Consider the following 25,774-nt stretch of genomic DNA (forward strand, 5'->3'; position numbering starts at 1 on the left):
TCTAGGATAGACAGGTTTTTTTTAAAGGAGGAAGCCATCTCTTCAGCAGTGTCCGTTGTTGAGGTGGAGTTCTCCGATCACTGTCTGATTTCTTTTTCTCTGAATGTTTCAGAAACCCCTCGGATGGGAAGGGGACTATGGAAGCTGAATTCGTCCCTCTTGGAAGAAGCAGATATAAGACAATCCTTTGAGGACTTTCTTCAGAGCCAGGTACCGCTTTTGGATCTCTGTAGCGATAAGTCAGACTGGTGGGAGATGTTCAAAGATCGGGTTGCGAGTTTCTTCCGCCAGCTCTCGAGCCTCAGGAGCCTGAGCAGGTACCGCCTGTGTCAGGAACTGAGGAGGAAACTCGAGCATCTCGTCTCGGCTGGAGGTGACTGTGAGGAGATCTCCAGAGTGAAGTCTTTACTCAAGAGGTGTCAGTACGATAGGCACACATCTTTGGTTTTTGAGAGGGATTTCGGGAGGTACCGCTCGCCTGACCCCTACAGAAACTGTAAGATGTCAGTGAGTTGTAAGGTGGTGACAGGTTTGGTCGACGATACGGGTTCCCTGAAAAGATCCAAATCAGGGATCCTGGAGGTGATCAGATCTTTCTACTCACACCTCTTGGGGAAGAGGGATCTGGATCGGAACGTGATGTCGGCTTTCCTGGCCGAGGTCATCCCTGAGCCAGGGGATGACCCCTCGCTTCACGTTTTGACAGAACCAATCAGGGAAGAGGAAGTGCGACTGGCCATTGATGGGCTTCGGCCTAAGAAATCGCCAGGTCCGGATGGCTTAACATCCGAGTTTTATAAGACCTTTAGGGACTCCTTGGTCCCTCTCTTGACTGAGGTGTTTAACGAGTGTCTCTCCTCGGGCGCTCTTTCCCAGTCGATGAGGCAGTCTGCCCTGATTATCCTGTCAAACGGTAAGGACCCGTCCTTTATTGAGAATTGGCGTCCCATAGCGCTTCTCAATACGGACCGGAAGGTTCTGGCAAAGGTGCTGTTCAAACGGCTGGTGAAGTTTGCACCCCGGCTCCTTTCGGGGGCCCAGCACTGCTCTGTTCCAGGCCGCAGTACGTTTAGTGCTGTGCTCGGTGTCCGAGAGGCAGTGGAGCAGGGCAGGGCAGGTCACTGGAAGGGGTACTTGCTGTCCTTAGACCAGGCGAAGGCTTTTGATCGGGTTAACCACGAGTACCTCTGGTCCGTCCTTCTGAGGTACGGTCTGCCTGGGGGGTTTGTAAATTGGCTAAAGATCTTGTACGCGGGGGCAGAGACTTTCCCGCTCGTGAATGGTTGGTCTGGCCGCCCTTTTGAGGTTGGGTCTGGGGTCCGCCAGGGCTGTCCATTGAGCCCGCTGTTATACGTGTTCGCGATAGATCCCCTTTTAAGGAGGATTGAGCGTGGGCCGTTGGCGGGAGTCAGGATGGACCAGGTGGCCCCGGAAGCCACTCTGAGGGTGGTAGCGTATGCCGATGACGTCTCCCTTTTCGTGTCCTCGGGTGAGGAGGCGGAGTGGGTCATGTCTGAGGTTGATCGCTACTCGGAGGCTTCTGGGTCCAGAATTAATCAGGAAAAGTGTGAGAGTCTCTGGCTGGGAGGGGGAGACCCTAGTTTTGGTCTCCCGGACACTCTTCCAGAGCCCCAGGCATCGGCAAAAATCCTAGGCATCGAATTTGGCCCTGGGGACTACCCCCAGCAAAATTGGGAGGGCAGACTTAAGATCGCCGCCCAGAAGGTGGACCCTTTGACCCTGAGGGAAAGGGTTAGCCTGGTTAAGGGTTTTTTGCTACCCTTGTTAATATACCTGGGCAGCGTCTGCATGTTGCCAGAGCCGCTCTGGACACGGGTCTACAGCCTGTTTTTCCAGATGTTATGGGGAAATAGGCTGAACCTAGTCAAGCGGGAGGTCACATATCGCACAAGGAGACTAGGAGGGTTGGGTATGGTCAACCCAGTGGTGTTTCTAATAAACACTTTTGTCAAGACTAACATCGCCAACCTCTGGTCAGAGAGGGCTCCTCCGTGGGCATTCTCCTGCAGGGGATGGCTTCGGCCCTTCTTCCAGGAATGGGAGACAGGAGGGCAAGTGAAGGACCTGCGCACACCGCACGGGCATCTCCCGGCTTACGCTACCCCGGTTCTGAAGGTGATCCGCCGGTGGGGTCTGGGAATGTGGGAGATCAGGACCATGTCGAGGAAATTCCTTGACAGGAGGGTTCTGTTGACCCATTTCCAGAAGCCTCTGGTGCTCAAAGATTGCCCAAGTCGGGATCTGGAGGGTGGGCTGAGGTTATTGAATTCTACATGGGTCCCCTTGAAGTTTTGGGACTTGGCTTGGCGCTGCTTCCATGGGAAACTGTACGTAAGGGACAACCTGAAGTGTAGGAACTCCGATGATCGGGGTTGTCCCCGTGAGGGGTGTTGCGACACGCTGGAAAGCATGGAGCACTTCCTCCTTCAGTGTCCTTTTAATACAGGGGTCTACAACAGGGTAGGTGCTTCCATAGGCTGGCCTCGGCTGGCACACCTTTCCTATGCGGAGTGGGCGTATGGGGCATTCGGATCCCTGGGTGGCCGAGATCGGGGCACTTTATTTCTAGTCAGTTTAGTCGTCAGGTTTTACACGTGGAACGCACGGTGCTTAGTGTCAACGCAGCAGAAAATCCTCCCCCGGGACGAGGTTGTTAGGAACATTCTGGGTGGCCTGGTGAAGGTGCGCTCTCTGGAGTATGACAGGCTAGGTGCAGCGAGGGCCTCTCTTCTCTGGAGAGGGTTCTCATTTAATGTACCTAGGGCTTAGATAAGCAGGTAAATGGTAGGGACAGGTAGATAGCCTCAGTAGGGACAGGTAGATAGTTAGGGACAGGACAGGGACAGCCCAGGGACAGTTAGGTAGGCACGCGGTGAGTTAGGTAGGGTAGTAGGGTCAGGCAGGGAGAGACAGGGAAAGGTAGGTAGATAAATAGGGGCAGATGTCTAGACAGGTAGGGTCGGCTGGTAGAGTAAGGATTGCTAGGGTAGAAGCCGGTCATCTCCGGTTTCCCGGTGGCGGGCTGGGGCTTTTCACGATCAGATTTTTGTTTTGCAGAAGTGAATTACTGATATAGGGCTTACAGGCACCAATCCTGGCTCTGGGTAAGTGTTGTATATAGAGAGTTATGTAGTATTGTAATGTAAGGTGATGATCCTGTGGCTTTCAGGGTTAAAGCACCTGTCTTGTAAGCAAGAGGTTATGAGTTCCTTTGTGAGCTTATTTTTGTATTGTGTGGGTGTTTTTTTGTGGTGGGAGGGAGGGGTTTGGTGGTAGGTTGTTTATGGTTGTATTTGCTGTGTAAAAGGAAAAAAAGGGGGGAAAAAAAAAAAAAAAAAGGAAAAAATACAAAAAAAAAAAAAAAAAAAATTATAAAATTAAAAAAAAAAAAAAAATTGTGTGTTTTAGATAGATGTGTTTAAGCCAGGTGGCTATAGTGTTTCTTTTTGGGCGATGGACCAGAGTTTTCTTTGTTAGGTTTGCTATGAAGTGTGTATGTGCGCGTGTATTAATAAAATGTTTCTTCTCTCCTTGGGTGATGTAACCTGGGGAGGAGGAGATCTGGAGAATCATAAAGTGAAAAGACAAGTAAAGGACAGAAAACAACAAGAAAGAAAGATGGAGGAAGCTTCTCTGAGAAAGAAGAAGGCAGTTTGTTTTCTTTTGCGGGGTTGCTTTGACTGGGGGCTGTTATGCTGGACTCGGACTTTGCTTTGGACTGGGGGGATAATGTTGGACTCGGACAGTTGCTTTTGCTGGGGTTTTGATTTTTGCTGTTTATTGTAAGTTTTGTATTTTTATAATAAAAGAGTTCACTATATACAGATTTATACAGTCACCACTAGAGGGAGCTCACTACATACAGATTTATACAGCCACCACTAGAGGGAGCTCACTACATACAGATTTATACAGCCACCACTAGAGGGAGCTCACTACATACAGATTTATACAGCCACCACTAGGGGGAGCTCACTATATACAGATTTATACAGTCACCACTAGGGGGAGCTCACTACATACAGATTTATACAGTCACCTCTAGGGGGAGCTCACTACATACAGATTTATACAGATGCCACTAATAAGGATGGCACATGTGGAGGTGGCTGATGAGAGTAGCAATTGGAAGTGATTCTGGTACTTCGGTAGTGCCATCTATGCTGGGTTATCAGAATTTTTCTGAGTAATACCAGCATTACCCCTCAAGTCACCACCCAGATGCCACAGAGTCTGGGGCTGAAAATGTCATGAACGTCCACAGATGTTGGAAACAAAGTAAACAGGAAATTGGGGGTGTTAGCGTCAGGCGGCTGCTGTGAAAGCGTCATGTAATTGTAGGATTCACATAAGACAGAATAATATAAAGGCGTTAATACCCATCTCTATGTGGGAACTTCTGGCAATAAAGAAGCGGGGATCCACTATTTCCATCTTGATCGCCCGGTTTAGGGCCCTGTACACACGGGCAGTCACAGTCCAGTTCTGTACATTTACAAGACATACGGTGGATAATTCTGTCCCGTAAATCTTTACTAGTCCCGAGGTCCTGGACGGCCCTGCAGCCTGTCACTACTTGTATAATAATGTACCGGTAACATCTGTTCATTACAAGAAGGCGCCACTGATCCGCTCCCGTGGCTGATCCATGGGACGTGGATATTGGTCCTTCTAAAAGGAGGCAGCTCCTCAGTCATAATGTAAACTCTTAAAGGAGGCAAACCGCTTGCGATCAGAGAATCCCGGCATCTGAGGAGGAAGAAGAAAACAGATCAGAGGCCTGGAGCGGACGGGGTTAACGAGGACTGAGTTATCAGCACAGACACAATCCACAGGGCATCACGGCTATAATGTGGCCCCTGGGGCCCCGGCTCACTACTAGATGGAGAATATGAGGATGGAGGCGGCAAAATCTACTGGATTCCCTGAAAATCAGATCTAGAGGAGATGAAAGTGTCAGGTGACCCAGGGCAACGTTCGGACCTCAGCTCCAAGAAGGAAAAGTCAGAGATCCCAGAGTGGAGACGTCACTAACGATGGAAACATTATGACAAGCTCCGGAGTCAGAGCCTCGTGCAGAAATCCGGCACCGATTTATATCAATCCCCAGAGCGCATGTTCCTCACACCACTGCGAGATCCTGCGCAGCCTGAACGTGCTCCCGTGGCTGCAGGGTCTACAGACTGGTCGCCATTGGGGACGTCCTTGGTCGGTGATTACACAGGAGCTGCCGGCAGCGTCTCCAGTGTTGTATCTATCGAGCACAGTGGAGACGTCATTGGTCGGTGATTACACAGGAGCTGCCGTCAGCGTCTCCGGTCTTGTCTCCATCGAGCACATCGGGGACGTCATTGGTCGGTGATTACACAGGAGCTGCCGGCAGCGTCTCCAGTCTTGTATCTATCGAGCACAGTGGAGACGTCATTGGTCGGTGATTACACAGGAGCTGCCGTCAGCGTCTCCGGTCTTGTCTCCATCGAGCACGTCATTGGTCGGTGATTACACAGGAGCTGCCGGCAGCGTCTCCGGTCTTGTCTCCATCGAGCACGTCATTGGTCGGTGATTACACAGGAGCTGCCGGCAGCGTCTCCAGTCTTGTCTCCATCACTGGAGCTGAGGGTCCAAGGCTGCTTCATGATTACAGCCCATAACAATATCCTCTTCCACCATCTCTACAGGGGGCACAATGCAGTCAGGGGGTAACGTTCTCCTGGAATCACCAAACCCAGCCTCCTCCATCAGAGAAGTGCGATCCGTCACTGCACAGAACCCGTCTCCTCCAGAGTCCAGTGATTGTTACTTTACACCGCTCCATCCGACGCTCCGCATTGTGCTTGGTGATGTACGGCTGCATGCAGCTGCTCGGCCACGAAGCTCCCGGCGGGGGCGCAGATTGTGCGGATATCAGAGGAGGTCTGGACCCTGCAGTTATGGGGGCAGCAGAGCGGTGGAGACTTTTCTGCCCTCTGCTCCTCAGCACTCGGCCCCCGGCTCTGTAACGTTATGGGGTCTCCACTTCTCAGTAATATCACTGATGGGAGGAGATTCAGGAGGAAGAAATGGCAGGAATAGACTTGTTACACCGGTGGCTCCTATTACAGGACCGCGCTGGTATCACTGAGCTCTGCACCACCCGCTGTTACGTCGCAGTAAAGACAGGCGGTATAGCGGGGGGCCGGAGATTATACACTGGTGGGGGATGGGACTAAAGGGGATAACCTGAGTTTAATAATTCAGTCATATCGTCCAATGCTTCTCCCCACATTGTGTGAGGGCGCACAGACTCGGCAGGCAGGCAGGCCCGGGCGCACAGACTCGGCAGGCAGGCAGGCCCGGGCGCACAGACTCGGCCGGCAGGCAGGCCCGGGCGTACAGACTCGGCAGGCAGGCAGGCCCGGGCGCACAGACTCGGCAGGCAGGCAGGCCCGGGCGCACAGACTCGGCCGGCAGGCAGGCCCGGGCGTACAGACTCGGCAGGCAGGCCCGGGCGCACAGACTCGGCAGGCAGGCCCGGGCGCACAGACTCGGCAGGCAGGCAGGCCCGGGCGCACAGACTCGGCAGGCAGGCAGGCCCGGGCGCACAGACTCGGCAGGCAGGCAGGCCCGGGCGTACAGACTCGGCAGGCAGGCCCGGGCGCACAGACTCGGCCGGCAGGCAGGCCCGGGCGCACAGACTCGGCCGGCAGGCAGGCCCGGGCGCACAGACTCGGCAGGCAGGCAGGCCCGGGCGCACAGACTCGGCAGGCAGGCAGGCCCGGGCGCACAGACTCGGCAGGCAGGCAGGCCCGGGCGCACAGACTCGGCAGGCAGGCAGGCCCGGGCGCACAGACTCGGCAGGCAGGCCCGGGCGCACAGACTCGGCAGGCAGGCCCGGGCGCACAGACTCTGCAGGCAGGCCCGGGCGCACAGACTCTGCAGGCAGGCCCGGGCGCACAGACTCTGCAGGCAGGCCCCTCATTGTACGGGCTGCAGATAATCTCCTGCTCGTCTTTCGTCTCTTACATATGGATTAAACACAAGATAAGGTTCAGGGCGAGAATAAATGCAGTAATATCGGCCGCCAGGCGGTGAATGCTCCGGCTCACTGTGGTCACCATAACCTCAGGTATATACAGTGCAGGAACAGGAGAAGGATGGCGGAGGAGGAGGAGACACTTACCGCACCGCCGTCCCGGGAGAAGTATCTCTTCTCTATTACCTGAAATGGAAGGAGATCCGGTGAGATGACGATGATGATGATGATCCGCCATGACAGCGCAGACACGGAGCGACAATCAGCAGAAAAGGCGGCTACACTGCGCGACACTGCCTCCGCCAGGAAGACAAGAGCCGCACACAAGCTGTTCTCCCTGTTATCAGCCATTCCAGGCAGTGACGGGACCGAGGGCCGTGATCATCAACAGGATCTCTGCCACTTCATCATTGCGTTATATCCAGCACCGATATATGCCTCTTATAACGCTCCAGTACTGATATAACCCCAGACATTACACCACATGTGACTGATATCAGCCTCTTATAACGCTCCAGTACTGATATAACCTCCAGACATTACACCATATGTGACTGATATCAGCCCCTTATAACGCTCCAGTACTGATATAACCCCCAGACATTACACCATATGTGACTGATATCAGCCCCTCTTATAACGCTCCAGTACTGATATAACCCCAGACATTACACCATATGTGACTGATATCAGCCCCTCTTATAACGCTCCAGTACTGATATAACCCCCAGACATTACACCACATGTGACTGATATCAGCCTCTTATAACGCTCCAGTACTGATATAACCTCCAGACATTACACCATATGTGACTGATATCAGCCCCTCTTATAACGCTCCAGTACTGATATAACCCCCAGACATTACACCACATGTGACTGATATCAGCCTCTTATAACGCTCCAGTACTGATATAACCTCCAGACATTACACCATATGTGACTGATATCAGCCCCTTATAACGCTCCAGTACTGATATAACCCCCAGACATTACACCATATGTGACTGATATCAGCCCCTCTTATAACGCTCCAGTGCTGATATAACCCCCAGACATTACACCATATGTGACTGATATCAGCCCCTCTTATAATGCTCCAGTACTGATATAACCTCCAGACATTACATCATATGTGACTGATATCAGCCCCTCTTATAACGCTCCAGTACTGATATAACCCCCAGACATTACACCATATGTGACTGATATCAGCCCCTCTTATAACGCTCCAGTACTGATATAACCCCCAGACATTACACCATATGTGACTGATATCAGCCCCTCTTATAACGCTCCAGTACTGATATAACCCCCGACATTACACCATATGTGACTGATATCAGCCCCTCTTATAACGCTCCAGTACTGATATAACCTCCAGACATTACACCATATGTGACTGATATCAGCCCCTCTTATAACGCTCCAGTACTGATATAACCCCCAGACATTACACCATATGTGACTGATATCAGCCCCTCTTATAACGCTCCAGTACTGATATAACCCCCAGACATTACACCATATGTGACTGATATCAGCCCCTCTTATAACGCTCTAGCACTGATATAACCTCCAGACATTACACCATATGTGACTGATATCAGCCCCTCTTATAACGCTCCAGTACTGATATAACCTCCAGACATTACACCATATGTGACTGATCTCAGCCCCTCTTATAACGCTCCAGTACTGATATAACCTCCAGACATTACACCACATGTGACTGATATCAGCCCCTCTTATAACGCTCCAGTACTGATATAACCCCAGACATTACACCATATGTGACTGATATCAGCCCCTCTTATAACGCTCCAGTACTGATATAACCCCAGACATTACACCATATGTGACTGATATCATCCCCTCTTATAACGCTCCAGTACTGATATAACCCCAGACATTACACCATATGTGACTGATATTAGCCCCTCTTATAACGCTCCAGTACTGATATAACCCCCAGACATTACACCATATGTGACAGATATCAGCCCCTTATAACGCTCCAGTACTGATGTAACCTCCAGACATTACACCATATGTGACTGATATCAGCCCCTCTTATAACGCTCCAGTACTGATATAATCCCAGACATTACACCATATGTGACTGATATCAGCCCTCTTATAACGCTCCAGTACTGATATAACCCCCAGACATTACATCATATGTGACTGATATCAGCTCCTCTTATAACGCTCCAGTACTGATATAACCTCCAGACATTACACCATATGTGACTGATATCAGCCCTCTTATAACGCTCCAGTACTGATATAACCCCCAGACATTACATCATATGTGACTGATATCAGCCCCTCTTATAACGCTCCAGTACTGATATAACCTCCAGACATTACACCATATGTGACTGATATCAGCCCCTCTTATAACGCTCCAGTACTGATATAACCTCCAGACATTACACCATATGTGACTGATATCAGCCCCTTATAACGCTCCAGTACTGATATAACCCCCAGACATTACACCATATGTGACTGATATCAGCCCCTCTTATAACGCTCCAGTACTGATATAACCTCCAGACATTACACCATATGTGACTGATATCAGCCCCTCTTATAACGCTCCAGTACTGATATAACCTCCAGACATTACACCATATGTGACTGATATCAGCCCCTCTTATAACGCTCCAGTACTGATATAACCTCCAGACATTACACCATATGTGACTGATATCAGCCCCTCTTATAACGCTCCAGTACTGATATAACCTCCAGACATTACACCATATGTGACTGATATCAGCCCCTTATAACGCTCCAGTACTGATATAACCCCCAGACATTACACCATATGTGACTGATATCAGCCCCTCTTATAACGCTCCAGTACTGATATAACCTCCAGACATTACACCATATGTGACTGATATCAGCCCCTCTTATAACGCTCCAGTACTGATATAACCTCCAGACATTACACCATATGTGACTGATATCAGCCCCCCTTATAACGCTCCAGTACTGATATAACCCCCAGACATTACACCATATGTGACTGATATCAGCCTCTTATAACGCTCCAGTACTGATATAACCCCCTGACATTACACCATATGTGACTGATATCAGCCTCTCTTATAACGCTCCAGTACTGATATAACCCCCAGACATTACATCATATGTGACTGATATCAGCCCCTCTTATAACGCTCCAGTACTGATATAACCCCCAGACATTACACCATATGTGACTGATATCAGCCTCTCTTATAACGCTCCAGCACTGATATAACCCCCAGACATTACACCATATGTGACTGATATCAGCCCCTCTTATAACGCTCCAGTACTGATATAACCTCCAGACATTACACCATATGTGACTGATATCAGCCCCTCTTATAACGCTCCAGCACTGATATAACCTCCAGACATTACACCATATGTGACTGATATCAGCCCCTCTTATAACGCTCCAGTACTGATATAACCCCAGACATTACACCATATGTGACTGATATCAGCCCCTCTTATAACGCTCCAGTACTGATATAACCCCCAGACATTACACCATATGTGACTGATATCAGCCCCTCTTATAACGCTCCAGCACTGATATAACCTCCAGACATTACACCATATGTGACTGATATCAGCCCCTCTTATAACGCTCCAGCATTGATATAAGCGGTGGATCTGACGATCTGTTACCTTATCGTAGAATCTGCTGAGTTTGACAGCGTTGGAGGAGCCGGCGGCGAGGTAGCGGGTGTTGGTGCAGTCCTGTGTAAGGGGAGGACATCACATTGTTATTCTGCCCCCTGCTGGGGTCATGACCCCGATTTCCTGCACCGTGAACCCTACAGTTACATTAGCCGCCCGTTCCTCACCCCTGCTGTCAGGATTCTGTGCGCTGCCCGGTGTGAGCGGTATTGGGAAGCTTTGTGGCCTCAGAGCGAACAGTTCAGCAGCAGAATTGGGATTCCAGCTCTGGCTGGCGATAATAAGGACAATATAACCGTTCAGTGACCTCCTTACCAGATTTATCTCCTCTGCATTGAAATCCTCGGCCAGGAACGCCGTGCGGGTGAGAACCTCGTTACGCTTCGCCTCCGGGATCTGATCGAGTTTGGTGCCGATCACGAGAAGAGGGATCTGGTTATCTGCGAAGTTCTCCCGGTCGTAGTCCCTGCAGGGGCAGCGAGAGGGAGGTCAGCCTGGGATCATGGAGGAGCACTGCCTGTTCACCTGACAACAAAGATGGCCGCCATTATAGCGCCCCCAGAGGGGGGTCAGAGGGCGATATAACGGCACCGTGGGCAGAATTATTGGCGACCAATGAGAAACGCACATTTTCCCTCTCACCTGTTCCTTCCCCGAGAGAATAAGAACCAAACTCCACAAATCTCAGTGCGACATAGTAATACAGCGGCATGTAAAAGTCTGGGCACCCCGGGCAGGAATCACGGTTATTGTGGACAGTGAAGCAAGATGAAGACGAGAGGATCTAACAGGCCGAAAGTTACAGATGATATTTACTTTGTATTCAGGCAAAATATATCTTCATCAAGTTACAAAAAAAGGAAAATGAGCAGATGCAAAAGTTTGGACACCCTGCATCGTTAGTACCTAGTAACACCCCCTTTTGCAAGTATCACAGATTGGCTACAAAAAGTGTTAACAGACAAGAGTCTTTCAGTCTTTGAGGGATTATCGTCCATTCTTCCTTGGAGAATTCCTCCCTTTCTGTGAGATTCCTGGGGCATCTTCCATCCTCTGCTGTTTTGAGGTCTAGCTACAGATTTTCAATGATGCTCAGATCAGTGGACTGTGAGGGCCATTGTAAAACCTTCAGCTTGCGCCTTTTGAGGTTGTCTATTGTGGATTGTGACTTGTTTTTAGGATCATTTTCCATTTGTAAAAGCCATCCTCTTCCTCATCTCATTTTCAGCTTTCTTACAGATGATGTTATGTTAACCTCTTCATGACCCAGCCTCTTTTGACCTCAATGACCTGGCCGTTTTCTGCAATTCTGACCAGTGTCCCTTAATGAGGTAATAACTCAGGAACGCTTCAACGGATCCTAGCAGTTCTGAGACTGTTTTTTCGTGACATATTGGGCTTCATGTTAGTTGTAAATTTACATCGATAATTTTTGCGTTTATTTGTGAAAAAAATGGAAATTTGGCGAAAATTTTGAAAATTTTGCAATTTTCAAATTTTGAATTTTAATTCTGCTAAACCAGAGAGTTATGTGACACAAAATAGTTAATAAATTACATTTCCCACATGTCTTCTTTACATCAGCACAATTTTGGAAACAAATTTTTTTTTGCTAGGAAGTTATAAGGGTTAAAATTTGACCAGCGATTTCTAATTTTTACAACGAAATTTACAAAACCATTTTTTTTAGGGACCACCTCACATTTGAAGTCAGTTTGAGGGGTCTATATGGCTGAAAATACCCAAAAGTGACACCATTCTAAAATCTGCACCTCTCAAGGTACTCAAAACCACATTCAAGAAGTTTATTAACCCTTCAGGTGCTTCACAGCAGCAGAAGCAACATGGAAGGAAAAAAATGAACATTTAACTTTTTAGTCACAAAAATGATCTTTTAGCAACAATTTTTTTTATTTTCCCATGGGTAAAAAGAGAAACTGGATGGCAAAAGTTATTGTACAATTTGTCCCGAGTACGCCGATACCCCATATGTGGGGGGAACCACTGTTTTTTTCGTGCGGATTTCACCTGCGGATTTACCGCGGATTTCCAGTGTTTTTTGTGCGGATTTCACTTGCGGATTCCTATACAGAAGCAGGTGTAAAACGCTGCGGAATCCGCACAAAGAATTGACATGCTGCGGAAAATACAACACAGCGTTTCCGCACGGTATATTCCGCACCATGGGCACAGCGGATTTGGTTTTCCATAGGTTTACATGGTACTGTAAACCTGATGAAAAACTGTTACGAATCCGCAGCGGCGAATCCACACTATGGGGGTGATAAAGGGGGGGTTCATTTACTATTTTTTTTTATGTTGATCACTGTGATAAAACCTATCACAATGATCAAAATGTACCTGCAACTAATCTGGCTGGCAGATTCAATGAGCGCACTGTGTATGCGCCCGCCATTTTGGAAGATGGCGGCGCCCATGGACAAGACAGACGGACACCGGGAGGCTCGGTAATAATGAGGGGGTGAGATCGGAGCACGGGGTGGGGGGTGGATCGGAGCATGGGGGGGGGGGGGGAAAGCGGACGGGGAGGAGGACGGGGGGTAGCGGAGCACAGTACAGGACAGGACGGAGGACCGGGGAGGAGATCTGTGGCGGTGGCAGATCAGGGTTTCCAGCCATGGCCGATGATATTGCAGCATCAGCCATGGCTGGATTGCAATATTTCACCACTTTTCATAGGTGAAATATTACAAATTGCTCTGATTGGCTGTTGAAATAGAAAGTGGGGGGGGGGGGGGAGAAGCCACCCCCCCTGGGCTAAAGTACCATTCCCCCTGTCCATGTAGGTCGGGTGAAATTGGACTTAACCCTTTCACCCTACCTGCAGGGATGCGATCATTCTGGGACACAGCATACGCGTCACAGGTCGGATTAGCACCGACTTTCATGATGCATACGCTGTGTCACAGGTCGGGAACGTGTTAATATCAAGAATTTGTTTACAGGTCATTGAATCCATTCTTCCATCTACCCGTGGAACGTTCCCCGTGCCACTGGCTGCAACACAACCACAAAGCATGATTGATCCACTTCCAGGCTTAATGGTTGGTGAGATTTTCTTCCCCTGAAATTCTGTGCATTTTTTCTCCACACATACCCGTGATCATTGTCGTCAGAGACTTCTATTTTGTCCTCATAGTTCCACAGCACTTGTTTCCAAAATGCATCAGGCTTGTTTACATGTTCTTTTGTATACTGCTGACACTGAATTTTATGGTGAGGATGCAGGAGAGGTCTTCTTCTGATGACTCTTCCATGAAGTCCATATTTGTGAGGTGTCTCTGAACAGTAGAACAATGTACCACAACTCCGGAGTCTGCTAAATCTTTCTGAAGATCTTCTGCAGTCAATGAGGGTTCTGATTTACCTCTCTTGCAATTCTACCAACAGCTCTCACTGAAATTTTGCTTGCTCTTCCAGACCTTATCTTGACCTCCACTGTTCCTGGTAACTGCAATTCGTAAATCACATCTTGAACTGAAGAAAGGACAACTTGAATACATTTTGCTATCATCTTATTGCCGTCTTCTGATTTGTGGGCATCCACCATTTTCAAAGTGCTCGGCAGCAACTTAAAATAACCTAAGGCTGCTGGTTTTTGGCAGAAGGTTAAAAGAGGCTGGGTTTTTTTTGTTATAAAGCTGGGAAATTTTTATCACCTGGCCTTTCCTAACGATGATGTGACCAAGCCATAACCCCAACAGGCTAATTAAGGTCTGAAGCCTCGGTCAATGTTAGAGTACACAAAGCTCCATGGGTGTTCAAATTTTTGCATCAGCCCATTTACCTTTTTGAAATTCTTAAAAAGTGAAAAATTATATATATATTTTTTTTCCCCCAAAATACCAAGGAAATATGTCATCTTTAACTTAAATCCTTTTACAGATCATTTCATCTTCACAAGATCTCCTACTCTACTCCCCTCTTATCTCCTCTTCCCACAATCGTATACAAGATTTCTCTCGCGTATCCCCCCTACTCTGGAACCCTCTACCACAACACATCAGACTCTCGCCTACCATCGAAACCTTCAAAAAGAACCTGAAGACCCACCTCTTCAGACAAGCCTACAACCTGCAGTAACCACCGATCGACCAAACCGCTGCATGACCATCTCTACCCTCACCTACTGTATCCTCACCCATCCCTTGTAGATTGTGAGTCTTCGCGGGCAGGGTCCTCTCTCCTCCTGTATCCTCACCCATCCCTTGTAGATTGTGAGCCCCCGCGGGCAGGGTCCTCTCTCCTCCTGTATCCTCACCCATCCCTTGTAGATTGTGAGCCTTCGCGGGCAGGGTCCTCTCTCCTCCTGTATTCTCACCCATCCCTTGTAGATTGTGAGCCCTCGCGGGCAGGGTCCTCATTCCTCCTGTACCAGTTATGACTTGTATTGTTTAAGATTATTGTACTTGTTTTCATTATGTATACCCCTCCTCACATGTAAAGTGCCATGGAATAAATGGCGCTATAACAATAAATAATAATAATAATAACTTGCTTAACTCTTCACAATAACAGTAATTTTGACCAGGGGTGCCCAAACATTTATAGTAATATTGTGTAATATATATAGTAATATGGCCGCCCTTCTCCTCAGTGTGAGATAGTAATATATAGTAATATGGCCGTCCTTCTCCTCAGTGTGATATAGTAATATATATATAGTAATATGGCCGCCCTTCTTCTCAGTGTGATATAGTAATATATATATAGTAATATGGCCGCCCTTCTCCTCAGTGTGATATAGTAATATATATAGTAATATGGCCGCCCTTCTCCTCAGTGTGATATAGTAATATATATATAGTAATATGGCCGCCCTTCTCCTCAGTGTGATATAGTAATATATATAGTAATATGGCCGCCCTTCTTCTCAGTGTGATATAGTAATATATATAGTAATATGGCCGCCCTTCTCCTCAGTGTGATATAGTAATATATATAGTAATATGGCCGCCCTTCTTCTCAGTGTGATATAGTAATATATATATAGTAATATGGCCGCCCTTCTCCTCAGTGTGATATAGTAATATATATAGTAATATGGCCGCCCTTCTCCTCAGTGTGATATAGTAATATATATATATTAATATGGCCGCCCTTCTCCTCAGTGTGATATAGTAATATATATAGTAATATGGCCGCCCTTCTTCTCAGTGTGATATAGTAATATATATAGTAATATGGCCGCCCTTCTCCTCAGTGTGATATAGTCATATGGCCGCCCTTCTCCTCAGTGTGATATAGTAATATATATAGTAATATGGCCGCCCTTCTTCTCAGTGTGATATAGTAATATATATATAGTAATATGGCCGCCCTTCTCCTCAGTGTGATATAGTAATATATATAGTAATATGGCCGCCCTTCTCCTCAGTGTGATATAGTAATATATATATATAGTAATATGGCTGCCCTTCTCCTCAGTGTGATATAGTAATATATATAGTAATATGGCCGCCCTTCTTCTCAGTGTGATATAGTAATATATATAGTAATATGGCCGCCCTTCTCCTCAGTGTGATACAGTAATATATATAGTAATATGGCCGCCCTTCTTCTCAGTGTGATACAGTAATATATATAGTAATATGGCCGCCCTTCTCCTCAGTGTGATATAGTAATATATATATAGTAATATGGCCGCCCTTTTCCTAAGTGTGATATAGTAATATATATAGTAATATGGCCGCCCTTCTCCTCAGTGTGATATAATAATGTATATAGTAATATGGCCGCCCTTCTCCTCGGTGTGATAGAGTAATATATATAGTAATATGGCCGCCCTTCTCCTCAGTGTGATATAGTAATATATATAGTAATATGGCCGCCCTTTTCCTAAGTGTGATATAGTAATATATATAGTAATATGGCCGCCCTTCTCCTCAGTGTGTTATAGTAATATGGCCGCCCTTCTCCTCAGTGTGATATAATAATGTATATAGTAATATGGCCGCCCTTCTCCTCAGTGTGATATAGTAATATATATATAGCAATATGGCCGCCCTTCTCCTCAGTGTGATATAGTAATATATATAGTTATGGCCGCCCTTCTCCTCAGTGTGATATATTAATATATTTATATAGCAATATGGCCGCCCTTCTCCTCAGTGTGATATAGTAATATATATAGTAATATGGCCGCCCTTCTCCTCAGTGTGATATAGTAATATATATAGTAACTAGCTATTGAGCCCGTTCTACGTCCGGGTGGCGAGCATTTATATTGGTATATGGTCTCCATCCTGGTATGTGCTGCTCCATCCTGCGTCCCCATACTGTCATGTGCTGCTCCCATCCTGCTCCCCGTTCTGTCATGTGCTGCTCCCATCCTGCGCCCGTTCTGTCATGTGCTGCTCCCATCCTGCGCCTCCATTCTGTCATTTGCTGCTGCCATCCTGCGCCCCTATTCTGTCATGTGCTGCTGCCATCCTGCGCCCCCATTCTGTCATGTGCTGCTCCCACCTTGCTCCCCTGTTCTGTCATGTGCTGCTCCCATCCTGCTCCCCTGTTCTGTCATGTGCTGCTCCCATCCTGCGCCCGTTCTGCCATGTGCTGCTGCCATCCTGCGCCCGTTCTGTCATGTGCCGCTGCCATCCTGCACCCGTTCTGTCATGTGCTGCACCCATCCTGCGCCCGTTCTGCCATGTGCTGCACCCATCCTGTGCCCCCGTTCTGTCATGTGCTGCTGCCATCCCGCGCCCGTTCTGTCATGTGCTGCTCCCATCCCGCGCCCGTTCTGTCATGTGCTGCTCCCATCCCGCGCCCGTTCTGTCATGTGCTGCTGCCATCCTGCGCCCGTTCTGTCATGTGCTGCTGCCATCCTGCGCCCGTTCTGTCATGTGCTGCTGCCATCCTGCGCCCGTTCTGTCATGTGCTGCTGCCATCCTGCGCCCGTTCTGTCATGTGCTGCTGCCATCCTGCGCCCGTTCTGTCATGTGCTGCTGCCATCCTGCGCCCGTTCTGTCATGTGCTGCTGCCATCCTGCGCCCGTTCTGTCATGTGCTGCTGCCATCCTGCGCCCGTTCTGTCATGTGCTGCTGCCATCCTGCGCCCGTTCTGTCATGTGCTGCTGCCATCCTGCGCCCGTTCTGTCATGTGCTGCTCCCATCCTGCGCCCGTTCTGTCATGTGCTGCTCCCATCCTGCGCCCGTTCTGTCATGTGCTGCTGCCATCCTGCGCCCGTTCTGTCATGTGCTGCTGCCATCCTGCGCCTCCATTCTGTCATTTGCTGCTGCCATCCTGTCATGTGCTGCACCCATCCTGCGCCCCCGTTCTGTCATGTGCTGCTCCCATCCTGCGCCTCCATTCTGTCATTTGCTGCTGCCATCCTGTCATGTGCTGCACCCATCCTGCTCCCCTGTTCTGTCATGTGCTGCTCCCATCCTGCGCCCGTTCTGCCATGTGCTGCTCCCATCCTGCTCCCCTGTTCTGTCATGTGCTGCTCCCATCCTGCGCCCGTTCTGCCATGTGCTGCACCCATCCTGCGCCCGTTCTGCCATGTGCTGCTGCCATCCTGTGCCCCCGTTCTGTCATGTGGTGCTGCCATCCTGCGCCCGTTCTGTAAAGTGCTGCTCCCATCCTGCGCCCGTTCTGTCATGTGCTGCTCCCATCCTGTCATGTGCTGCTGCCATTCTGCGCCCGTTCTGTCATGTGCTGCTCCCGTCCTGTCATGTGCTGCTGCCATCCTGCGCCCGTTCTGTCATGTGCTGCTGCCATCCTGCGCCCGTTCTGTCATGTGCTGCTGCCATCCTGCGCCCGTTCTGTCATGTGCTGCTGCCATCCTGCGCCCGTTCTGTCATGTGCTGCTGCCATCCTGCGCCACCATTGCATTATATGCCCCCCATAAGACGCTCCAGTGTGTATGCCCCCGTATGCTGCTGCCATATAAAAAAAAAAAATATACCATACTCACCTATCGTCCGGCTCCACTGCAGGTGTGTCTTCAAGAAAATGGCGCCAGAAAGCGCGGACTGCGCAGGCGCAGATTCCGGCAGCAGGAATCGGCGCCTGCGCAGTCCGCGCTTTCCGGCGCCATTTTCTTGAAGACACACTCCGGCTCCTCTGCCTGTGACTGGTAAGTCAGAGGGCGGCGCCGGCGCGCATTAAGCGCGTCATCGCGCCCTCTGAACTGTCACAGCAGAGGAGCCGGGAGACGGAGCCGCACGCAGCGCTGGAACGGGGAAAGGTGAATATACTCACCCTCCTGGCGGTCCCTGACTCTCCGGTGGAGATCGCGGTGTGCGTTCAGTGTTTATGCATACCGCGATCTCCTGGGAGCGTTACTCTGTGGGGGCCAGACTGCGCCGGCGCCTGCGCAGTCTATAAAGGCTTCGGACAGAGTGACGCTCCCAGCGTTATATTATAGATATGGCCGCCCTTCTCCTCAGTGTGATATAGTAATATATATAGTAATATGGCCGCCCTTCTCCTCAGTGTGATATAGTATTATATATAGTAATATGGCCGCCCTTCTCCTCAGCGTGATATAGTAATATATATAGTAATATGGCCGCCCTTCTCCTCAGTGTGATATAGTAATATATATAGTAATATGGCCACCCTTCTCAGTGTGATATAGTAATATATATAGTAATATGGCCGCCCTTCCCCTCAGTGTGATATAGTAATATATATAGTAATATGGCCGCTCTTCTCCTCTGTGTGATACAGTAATATATATAGTAATATGGCCGCCCTTCTCCTCAGTGTGATATAGTAATATATATAGTAATATGGCCGCCCTTCTCCTCAGTGTGATATAGTAATATATATAGTAATATGGCCGCCCTTCTCCTCAGTGTGATATAGTAATATATATAGTAATATGGCCGCCCTTCTCCTCAGTGTGATATAGTAATATATATAGTAATATGGCCGCCCTTCTCAGCGTGATATAGTAATATATATATTAATATGGCCGCCCTTCTCCTCAGTGTGATATAGTAATATATATATATAGTAATATGGCCGCCCTTCTCCTCAGTGTGATATAGTAATATATATAGTAATATGGCCGCCCTTCTCAGTGTGATATAGTAATATATATAGTAATATGGCCGCCCTTCTCCTCAGTGTGATATAGTAATATATAGTAATATGGCCATCCTTCTCCTCAGTGTGATATAGTAATATATAGTAATATGGCCGTCCTTCTCCTCAGTGTGATATAGTAATATATAGTAATATGGCCGTCCTTCTCCTCAGTGTGATATAGTAATATATATATAGTAATATGGCCGCCCTTCTCCTCAGTGTGATATAGTGATATATATATTATATAGTAATATGGCCGCCCTTCTCAGCGTGATATAGTAATATATATAGTAATATGGTCGCCCTTCTCCTCAGTGTGATATAGTAATATATATATAGTAATATGGCCGCCCTTCTCCTCAGTGTGATATAGTAATATATAGTAATATGGCCGCCCTTCTCCTCAGTGTGATATAGTAATATATATAGTAATATGGCCGCCCTTCTCCTCAGTGTGATATAGTAATATATATATTTATATGGCCGCCCTTCTACTCAGTGTGATATAGTAATATATATAGTAATATGGCCGCCCTTCTCCTCAGTGTGATAGAGTAATATATATATAGTAATATGGCCACCCTTCTCCTCAGTGTGATATAGTAATATATATATAGTAATAATATATGGCCGCCCTTCTCCTCAGTGTGATATAGTAATATATATAGTAATATGGCCGCCCTTCTCCTCAGTGTGATATAGTAATATATATAGTAATATGGCCGCCCTTCTCCTCAGTGTGATATAGTAATATAGGGATTTTTGTGTTACTCACCGTAAAATCCTTTTCTCCGAGACGCTCATTGGGGGACACAGGACTGTGGGTGTATGCTTCTGCCGCCAGGAGGCTAACACTAAGTAAACTTGAAAAAAAGTTTAGCTCCTCCTCCATCGTATACACCCTGACACCGGCTACCAGAGACTCCAGTTTGGTGCAAAAAGCAGTAGGAGAACAAAACACAAAAAAATAATCTAACAGCATAAATACAGAAACTTTATGTCTAGAAAAGATCCTACTGACTAATGTAATCAGATATAACCAAAGCAGCCACAAGGCTACCAGGGAGGGAGCTGTGTCCCCCAATGAGCGTCTCGGAGAAAAGGATTTTACGGTGAGTAACACAAAAATCCCTATTTCTCCTTCGCCTCATTGGGGGACACAGGACTGTGGGATGTCCTAAAGCAGTCCCTGGGTGGGAAAAATAACTCACCAGTCAAAGACATCCAGATGATGGTTGTTTATAAATGCGCCACTGCCGCTTGAAGAATCCTTCTACCCAGACTTGCATCTGCAGAGGTCTGGGAGTGGACATTATAATGTTTGACAAACGTATGCAGACTAGACCAGGTCGCAGCTTTGCAAACCTGTTCTGCTGAGGCCTGGTGCCGAACGGCCCAGGAAGCCCCCACCGCTCTTGTTGAATGAGCCTTGATTCCGGCCGGAACCGTCATGCCCATGGTGCGATAAGCCTCCTGAATGGTCGCCCTTATCCACCTGGCCAGGGTAGATTTTGAAGCAGCACATCCCCTCCTGCGACCCTGCGGAAGGACAAATAGAGCATCTGTCTGGCGAAAAGGAGCCGTACGGGAAATATACCTCCTCAGAGCCCTCACCAGATCCAACGTATGGAGAGCTTTTTCTACACGGTGCATAGGTGCCGGACAAAAAGAGGGCAGAACAATATCTTCATTGATGTGAAAAGATGAAACAACCTTTGGCAAAAATGACGGTGCCGGTCTGAGAACTACCTTGTCCTGATGAAATTGCAGAAAAGGGGGACGACAAGAAAGAGCTGCCAGCTCCGATACCCGTCTAATGGATGTTATAGCCACTAAAAATACAACTTTCCAGGAAAGAAACATCAAAGAAACATCTTGCAGGGGCTCAAAAGGAGCGTTCTGTAAAGCCCTTAAGACCAGATTAAGGTCCCAAGCTTCCAAAGGAGTCTTATAAGGAGGGACCTTATGAGCGACTCCCTGGAAAAAATCCTGACCTGACGATTAGTAGCAATCTTGCGCTGAAAAAGGACAGATAAAGCCGAAATCTGCCTTTTAAGGGTACTTGGAGCAAGCCCAGAATCAAGGCCTGCTTGAAGGAAGGCTAGAATGTTAGGAATGGAAAAACGCAGAGGAGGCAGCCCGCGCACTCTACACCAGGAAAGGAAAACCTTCCAAGTGTGATAGTAAATCCTGGCCGAGACGGGCTTACGTGCACTGATCATGGTATCAGCTACTTTTTGAGAAAACCCTGCCTGAGTTAAAAGCCAAGATTCAACGGCCAGGCCGTCAAACGTAGGACCTCTGAGTTCTGGTGGTAGATCGGCCCTTGAGATAGAAGATCCGGCCGATCGGGGAGCCGCCATGGAACCCCGGCGAGAAGTTGTACCAGGTCTGCATACCAGGTCCGTCGTGGCCAATCCGGAGCGATCAGGATGGCCGGCACTCTCTCCGATTTGATCTTCTTGATTACCCTCGGGAGCAGTGCCAGAGGAGGGAACAGATGAGAGATGAAATTGGTTCCAAGACAGTACCAGCGCATCCACGGCGATAGCCTGGGGATCTCGGTACCGAGAGACAAAACTGGGCACCTTGGCATTCACCTTGGACGCCATTAGATCCACGTCTGGAGTTCCCCAAAGATGGCATATCTGCAAAAAAACCTCGGGATGGAGAGACCATTCCCCGGAGGCTAGACCCTGACGGCTTAGGAAATCTGCCGCCCAGTTTTCTTCGCCTGGAATGTGGACCGCTGAGATCACAGAGTGATTTCTCTCCGCCCAGAGTAGAATCTGTTTTACCTCCTGCATGGCTGCCTTGCTGCGGGTGCCCCCCTGGTGATTTATGTAAGCTACCGCTGTGGCGTTGTCCGATTGAATTCGGACAGGGCGACCTGCCAGAAGATGGTGAAAACGTAACAAGGCTAGCCGAACTGCTCGAATCTCTAAGATATTGATGGGGAGATCTGATTCCCGAGGAGACCAGCGTCCCTGAGCTGTGTGATGGAAGAACACTGCTCCCCAACCCAGGAGACTGGCATGTTGTGACCACTAGCCAATTGGTTGGAGGAAAGGGCTTCCCCCTGAGTAGAGATGGGCTGTTTAGCCACCAAGAGAGAGCCTGCTTGATCTGGAAAGACAACCGAAATCTGCGGTTGAGAGAGAGAAGATTTCTGTTCCACACTGACAGGATTGCTCGTTGGAGGGGTCGAAGATGAAGCTGTGCAAACGGAACTGCCTCTATGGTTGCAACCATCTTTCGTAACACCCTCATCCCGGACCGAATCGTATGAGGGTATGGTTGTAGAAGATTCCTCACTTCCCGCCGAAGGGCTAGGACCTTGTCCTGGGGAAGGATTGATAGGGCTTGAGAGGTGTCGAAAATCATGCCTAAAAAAGAGATTTTCCGAGACGGCTGTAGGGATGACTTCCTTAAATTTACCAACCAACCTAGACGGGAAAGGGTGTCCAGAGTGATGCCGACATTTTCCCTGCAAGACTGAAATGTCGGTCCCTTGATCAGCAGATCGTCTAGGTATGGCAAGACGACTATACCTCGGGAGTGCAGAATGGACACTACAGTCGACATGACTTTTGTGAACACCCTGGGAGCGGAGGCCAGTCCGAAAGGTAATGCCGTGAACTGGAAGTGTAGATTGTTTACGGCAAACCGGAGAACTCTTTGATGAGGCGGAAAGATGGGAATATGAAGATAAGCATCCTGAATGTCTACTGAGGCCAAAAATTCTCCCTTTTCCAGAGAGGCGATGACCGACCGCAGAGACTCCATCCGAAAGTGTCGAACGCGGACAAACCTGTTTAAGAGTTTGAAATCTAGGATAGGCCTCACTGCTCCGTCCTTTTTGGGCACTACAAAAAGATTGGAATAAAAGCCCTGAAACCTTTCTTCCTTTGGAACAGGAGAAATGACACCGCTGATACGGAGAGACTCTATGGAATTGAACAAGCTTTGACGGAGAGATTTGCACCTGGGAAGAACCGGGAAGGAGGAAGACGGACCAGCTCTATCTTGTAACCTGAAGATACGAGCTCTGCCACCCACTGGTCGTGAATTACCTGAAGCCAGACCTGGCGAAATAAAAGTAGACGTCCGCCTACTTTTTTGGAGACACTCGGAGGAGGCCTCCAGTCACTTGGCCGAAAATCTTTGAGTCCTAGATCCTCTGGATCTAGAAGACTGGGGACGCATTCTTCCCCCTTGGCTGGCCGTATAAGAGATCCGACCGTCTCGGTCCTGATTGGGCCGACCCTGCGCAGGAGAGCCTGATGCTGTGGCCCATCTGACATAGCGAAAGGTTCTAAAACGGGCCTGAAATTGGCGCCGAAAAGGCTGTCTAGCCCTCTGCTGAGGAAGAAACTTGCTTTTCCCTCCTGTGGAGTCGGAAATGAGCTGATCCAGCTTTTCTCCGAACAAACGACCACCCTGAAACGGCAGGGATGTAAGAGATTTTTTAGAGGTAGAATCAGCCCGCCAGGACCTTAACCAAAGGGCCCTTCTGATGGCAATAGCATTAGACGCAGCCGAAGAAGCACAATCTGCCGCATCCAGAGATGCGTTAATCAGATAGCTACCAGCCATAGCTACTTGAGACGACATTTCAGCCAATTCCGCTGACACATTACCTTCTTGGAGAGCCTTAGATAACGAATCTGACCAAAGGAAGGAAAAAGTGCTGAGCTTGAGGCCTCAAAGACGGAACGAGCCAAACTCTCTATAAGACGATCCGTAGGATCCTTAATCGATGAGCCATTAGGGAGAGATAGCAACGTGTTAGAGGCTAAACGGGACACTGGAGGATCTACAGAAGGATTTTCTGCCCAATCACTATAAAGTTCCGAAGCAAAAGGATACCTAGCCTTCAGAGCTCTTTGCCCTGAAAAACGTTTGTCCGGGTGCTCCCGATTGCGTCGAATCAGGTCCTCGAACTCAGGGTGAGAGGAAAAGACCCTATGGGCCCGTTTAGTCCGCTTAAATGAGACCTTATGATCAGAGGAAGAGGTGAGCTCGTCTTCTATCCCGAAAGACTGATTGACAGCTTCAATTAGGCTGTCTACTGACTCCTGAAACCCAGGTTTATCAAAATTAAGAGACCCTTCCGACTCGTAGTCAGTCTCAACTTCCCCGCTTTCTGCAGGGGAAGGAGAGCGGGATGCGGAACTCCAGGATGCGGAAGCACCTGAGGGCCTGGGCGACGCTTTGCGATTCCGCTTTCCATGCGTCTGTCGAGTGAGAGCGCGGCCCCTGCAGGCCGAAGACTCCTGAGACCCCGAGGCCCTCTCTGAGACAGGTGGATTACCGGTCCCGACCGCCGGGGTCTGCAGAGATTTGATCGCTTCAGTAAGGGACGCCATGGATTGTGACAAGGACGTGACCCATTCCGGTGGAGCTACCCCAGCATCTGCTTGAGGGACCGGAGAGACTACTGGAGAACTGGCAGGGGGGGCTCCTGGACGCGTTCAGAGTCACAGGCCTCGCAGAGGCGATTACTTTGGGCGTGCGGAAAAAGGGCACTACAAGATACACAACTGGTAAAAAGAACCGTGTGAGTCTTAAACCTTCTAGACATAACGATCCGTAATGCTATACCCAGGGCCAGAGACTGGGAAAAAAGGAATGCTTCAGCCAGATGGAGGGAGAAGCACTTACCCCAGTCCTGTGTCCCCACGAGTACCGTGATGGATCCTGAAAGCACGATGCGGAGCCCAAAAGCGCTGTCTTATATGCACAGCAGGCCTTAGGGGGGAGGGACCGCCAAACGATGCTGCGGCCTGGAGCAGGCCCGAAGCCGGGGCCTCAATTTTTCCCCCCTTAGAGCAAGGAGAGCCGGAACCGGAAGTGACGTGCCGGAGGGGGCGGAGCCTCACAGCGCGATCCGATGGCCGGAAGTCCCGGCTCCAGGAAGCTGCTCCACGCCCGAAGCGGCCAGGCAGGGCCGAAGCCTCTGGGGGGACAGCGGCG

The 25,774-nt window shown here is 48.9% G+C and overlaps 1 protein-coding gene across 1 annotated transcript in view; it reads right to left on the reverse strand.

Annotated features, from left to right (window-relative positions):
- Positions 1-4,318: 4,318 nt before the first annotated feature.
- The window catches only part of RABL3 (RAB, member of RAS oncogene family like 3), a 40,724-nt gene continuing 19,268 nt past the window's right edge, over positions 4,319-25,774 (reverse strand). Inside the window, exons 5-8 of the mRNA XM_069760476.1 lie at positions 11,057-11,207; positions 10,730-10,801; positions 7,181-7,219; positions 4,319-4,770 (exon numbers count right to left, since the gene is read on the reverse strand). Of these exons, the coding sequence (XP_069616577.1) occupies positions 4,711-4,770; positions 7,181-7,219; positions 10,730-10,801; positions 11,057-11,207 (322 nt within the window). The 3' untranslated portion in view covers positions 4,319-4,710. The remainder of the gene's footprint in view (positions 4,771-7,180; positions 7,220-10,729; positions 10,802-11,056; positions 11,208-25,774) is intronic.

This window comes from Ranitomeya imitator, chromosome 3 (genome assembly GCF_032444005.1).
Source record: "Ranitomeya imitator isolate aRanImi1 chromosome 3, aRanImi1.pri, whole genome shotgun sequence".
Taxonomy (NCBI): Eukaryota; Metazoa; Chordata; class Amphibia; order Anura; family Dendrobatidae; genus Ranitomeya; species Ranitomeya imitator.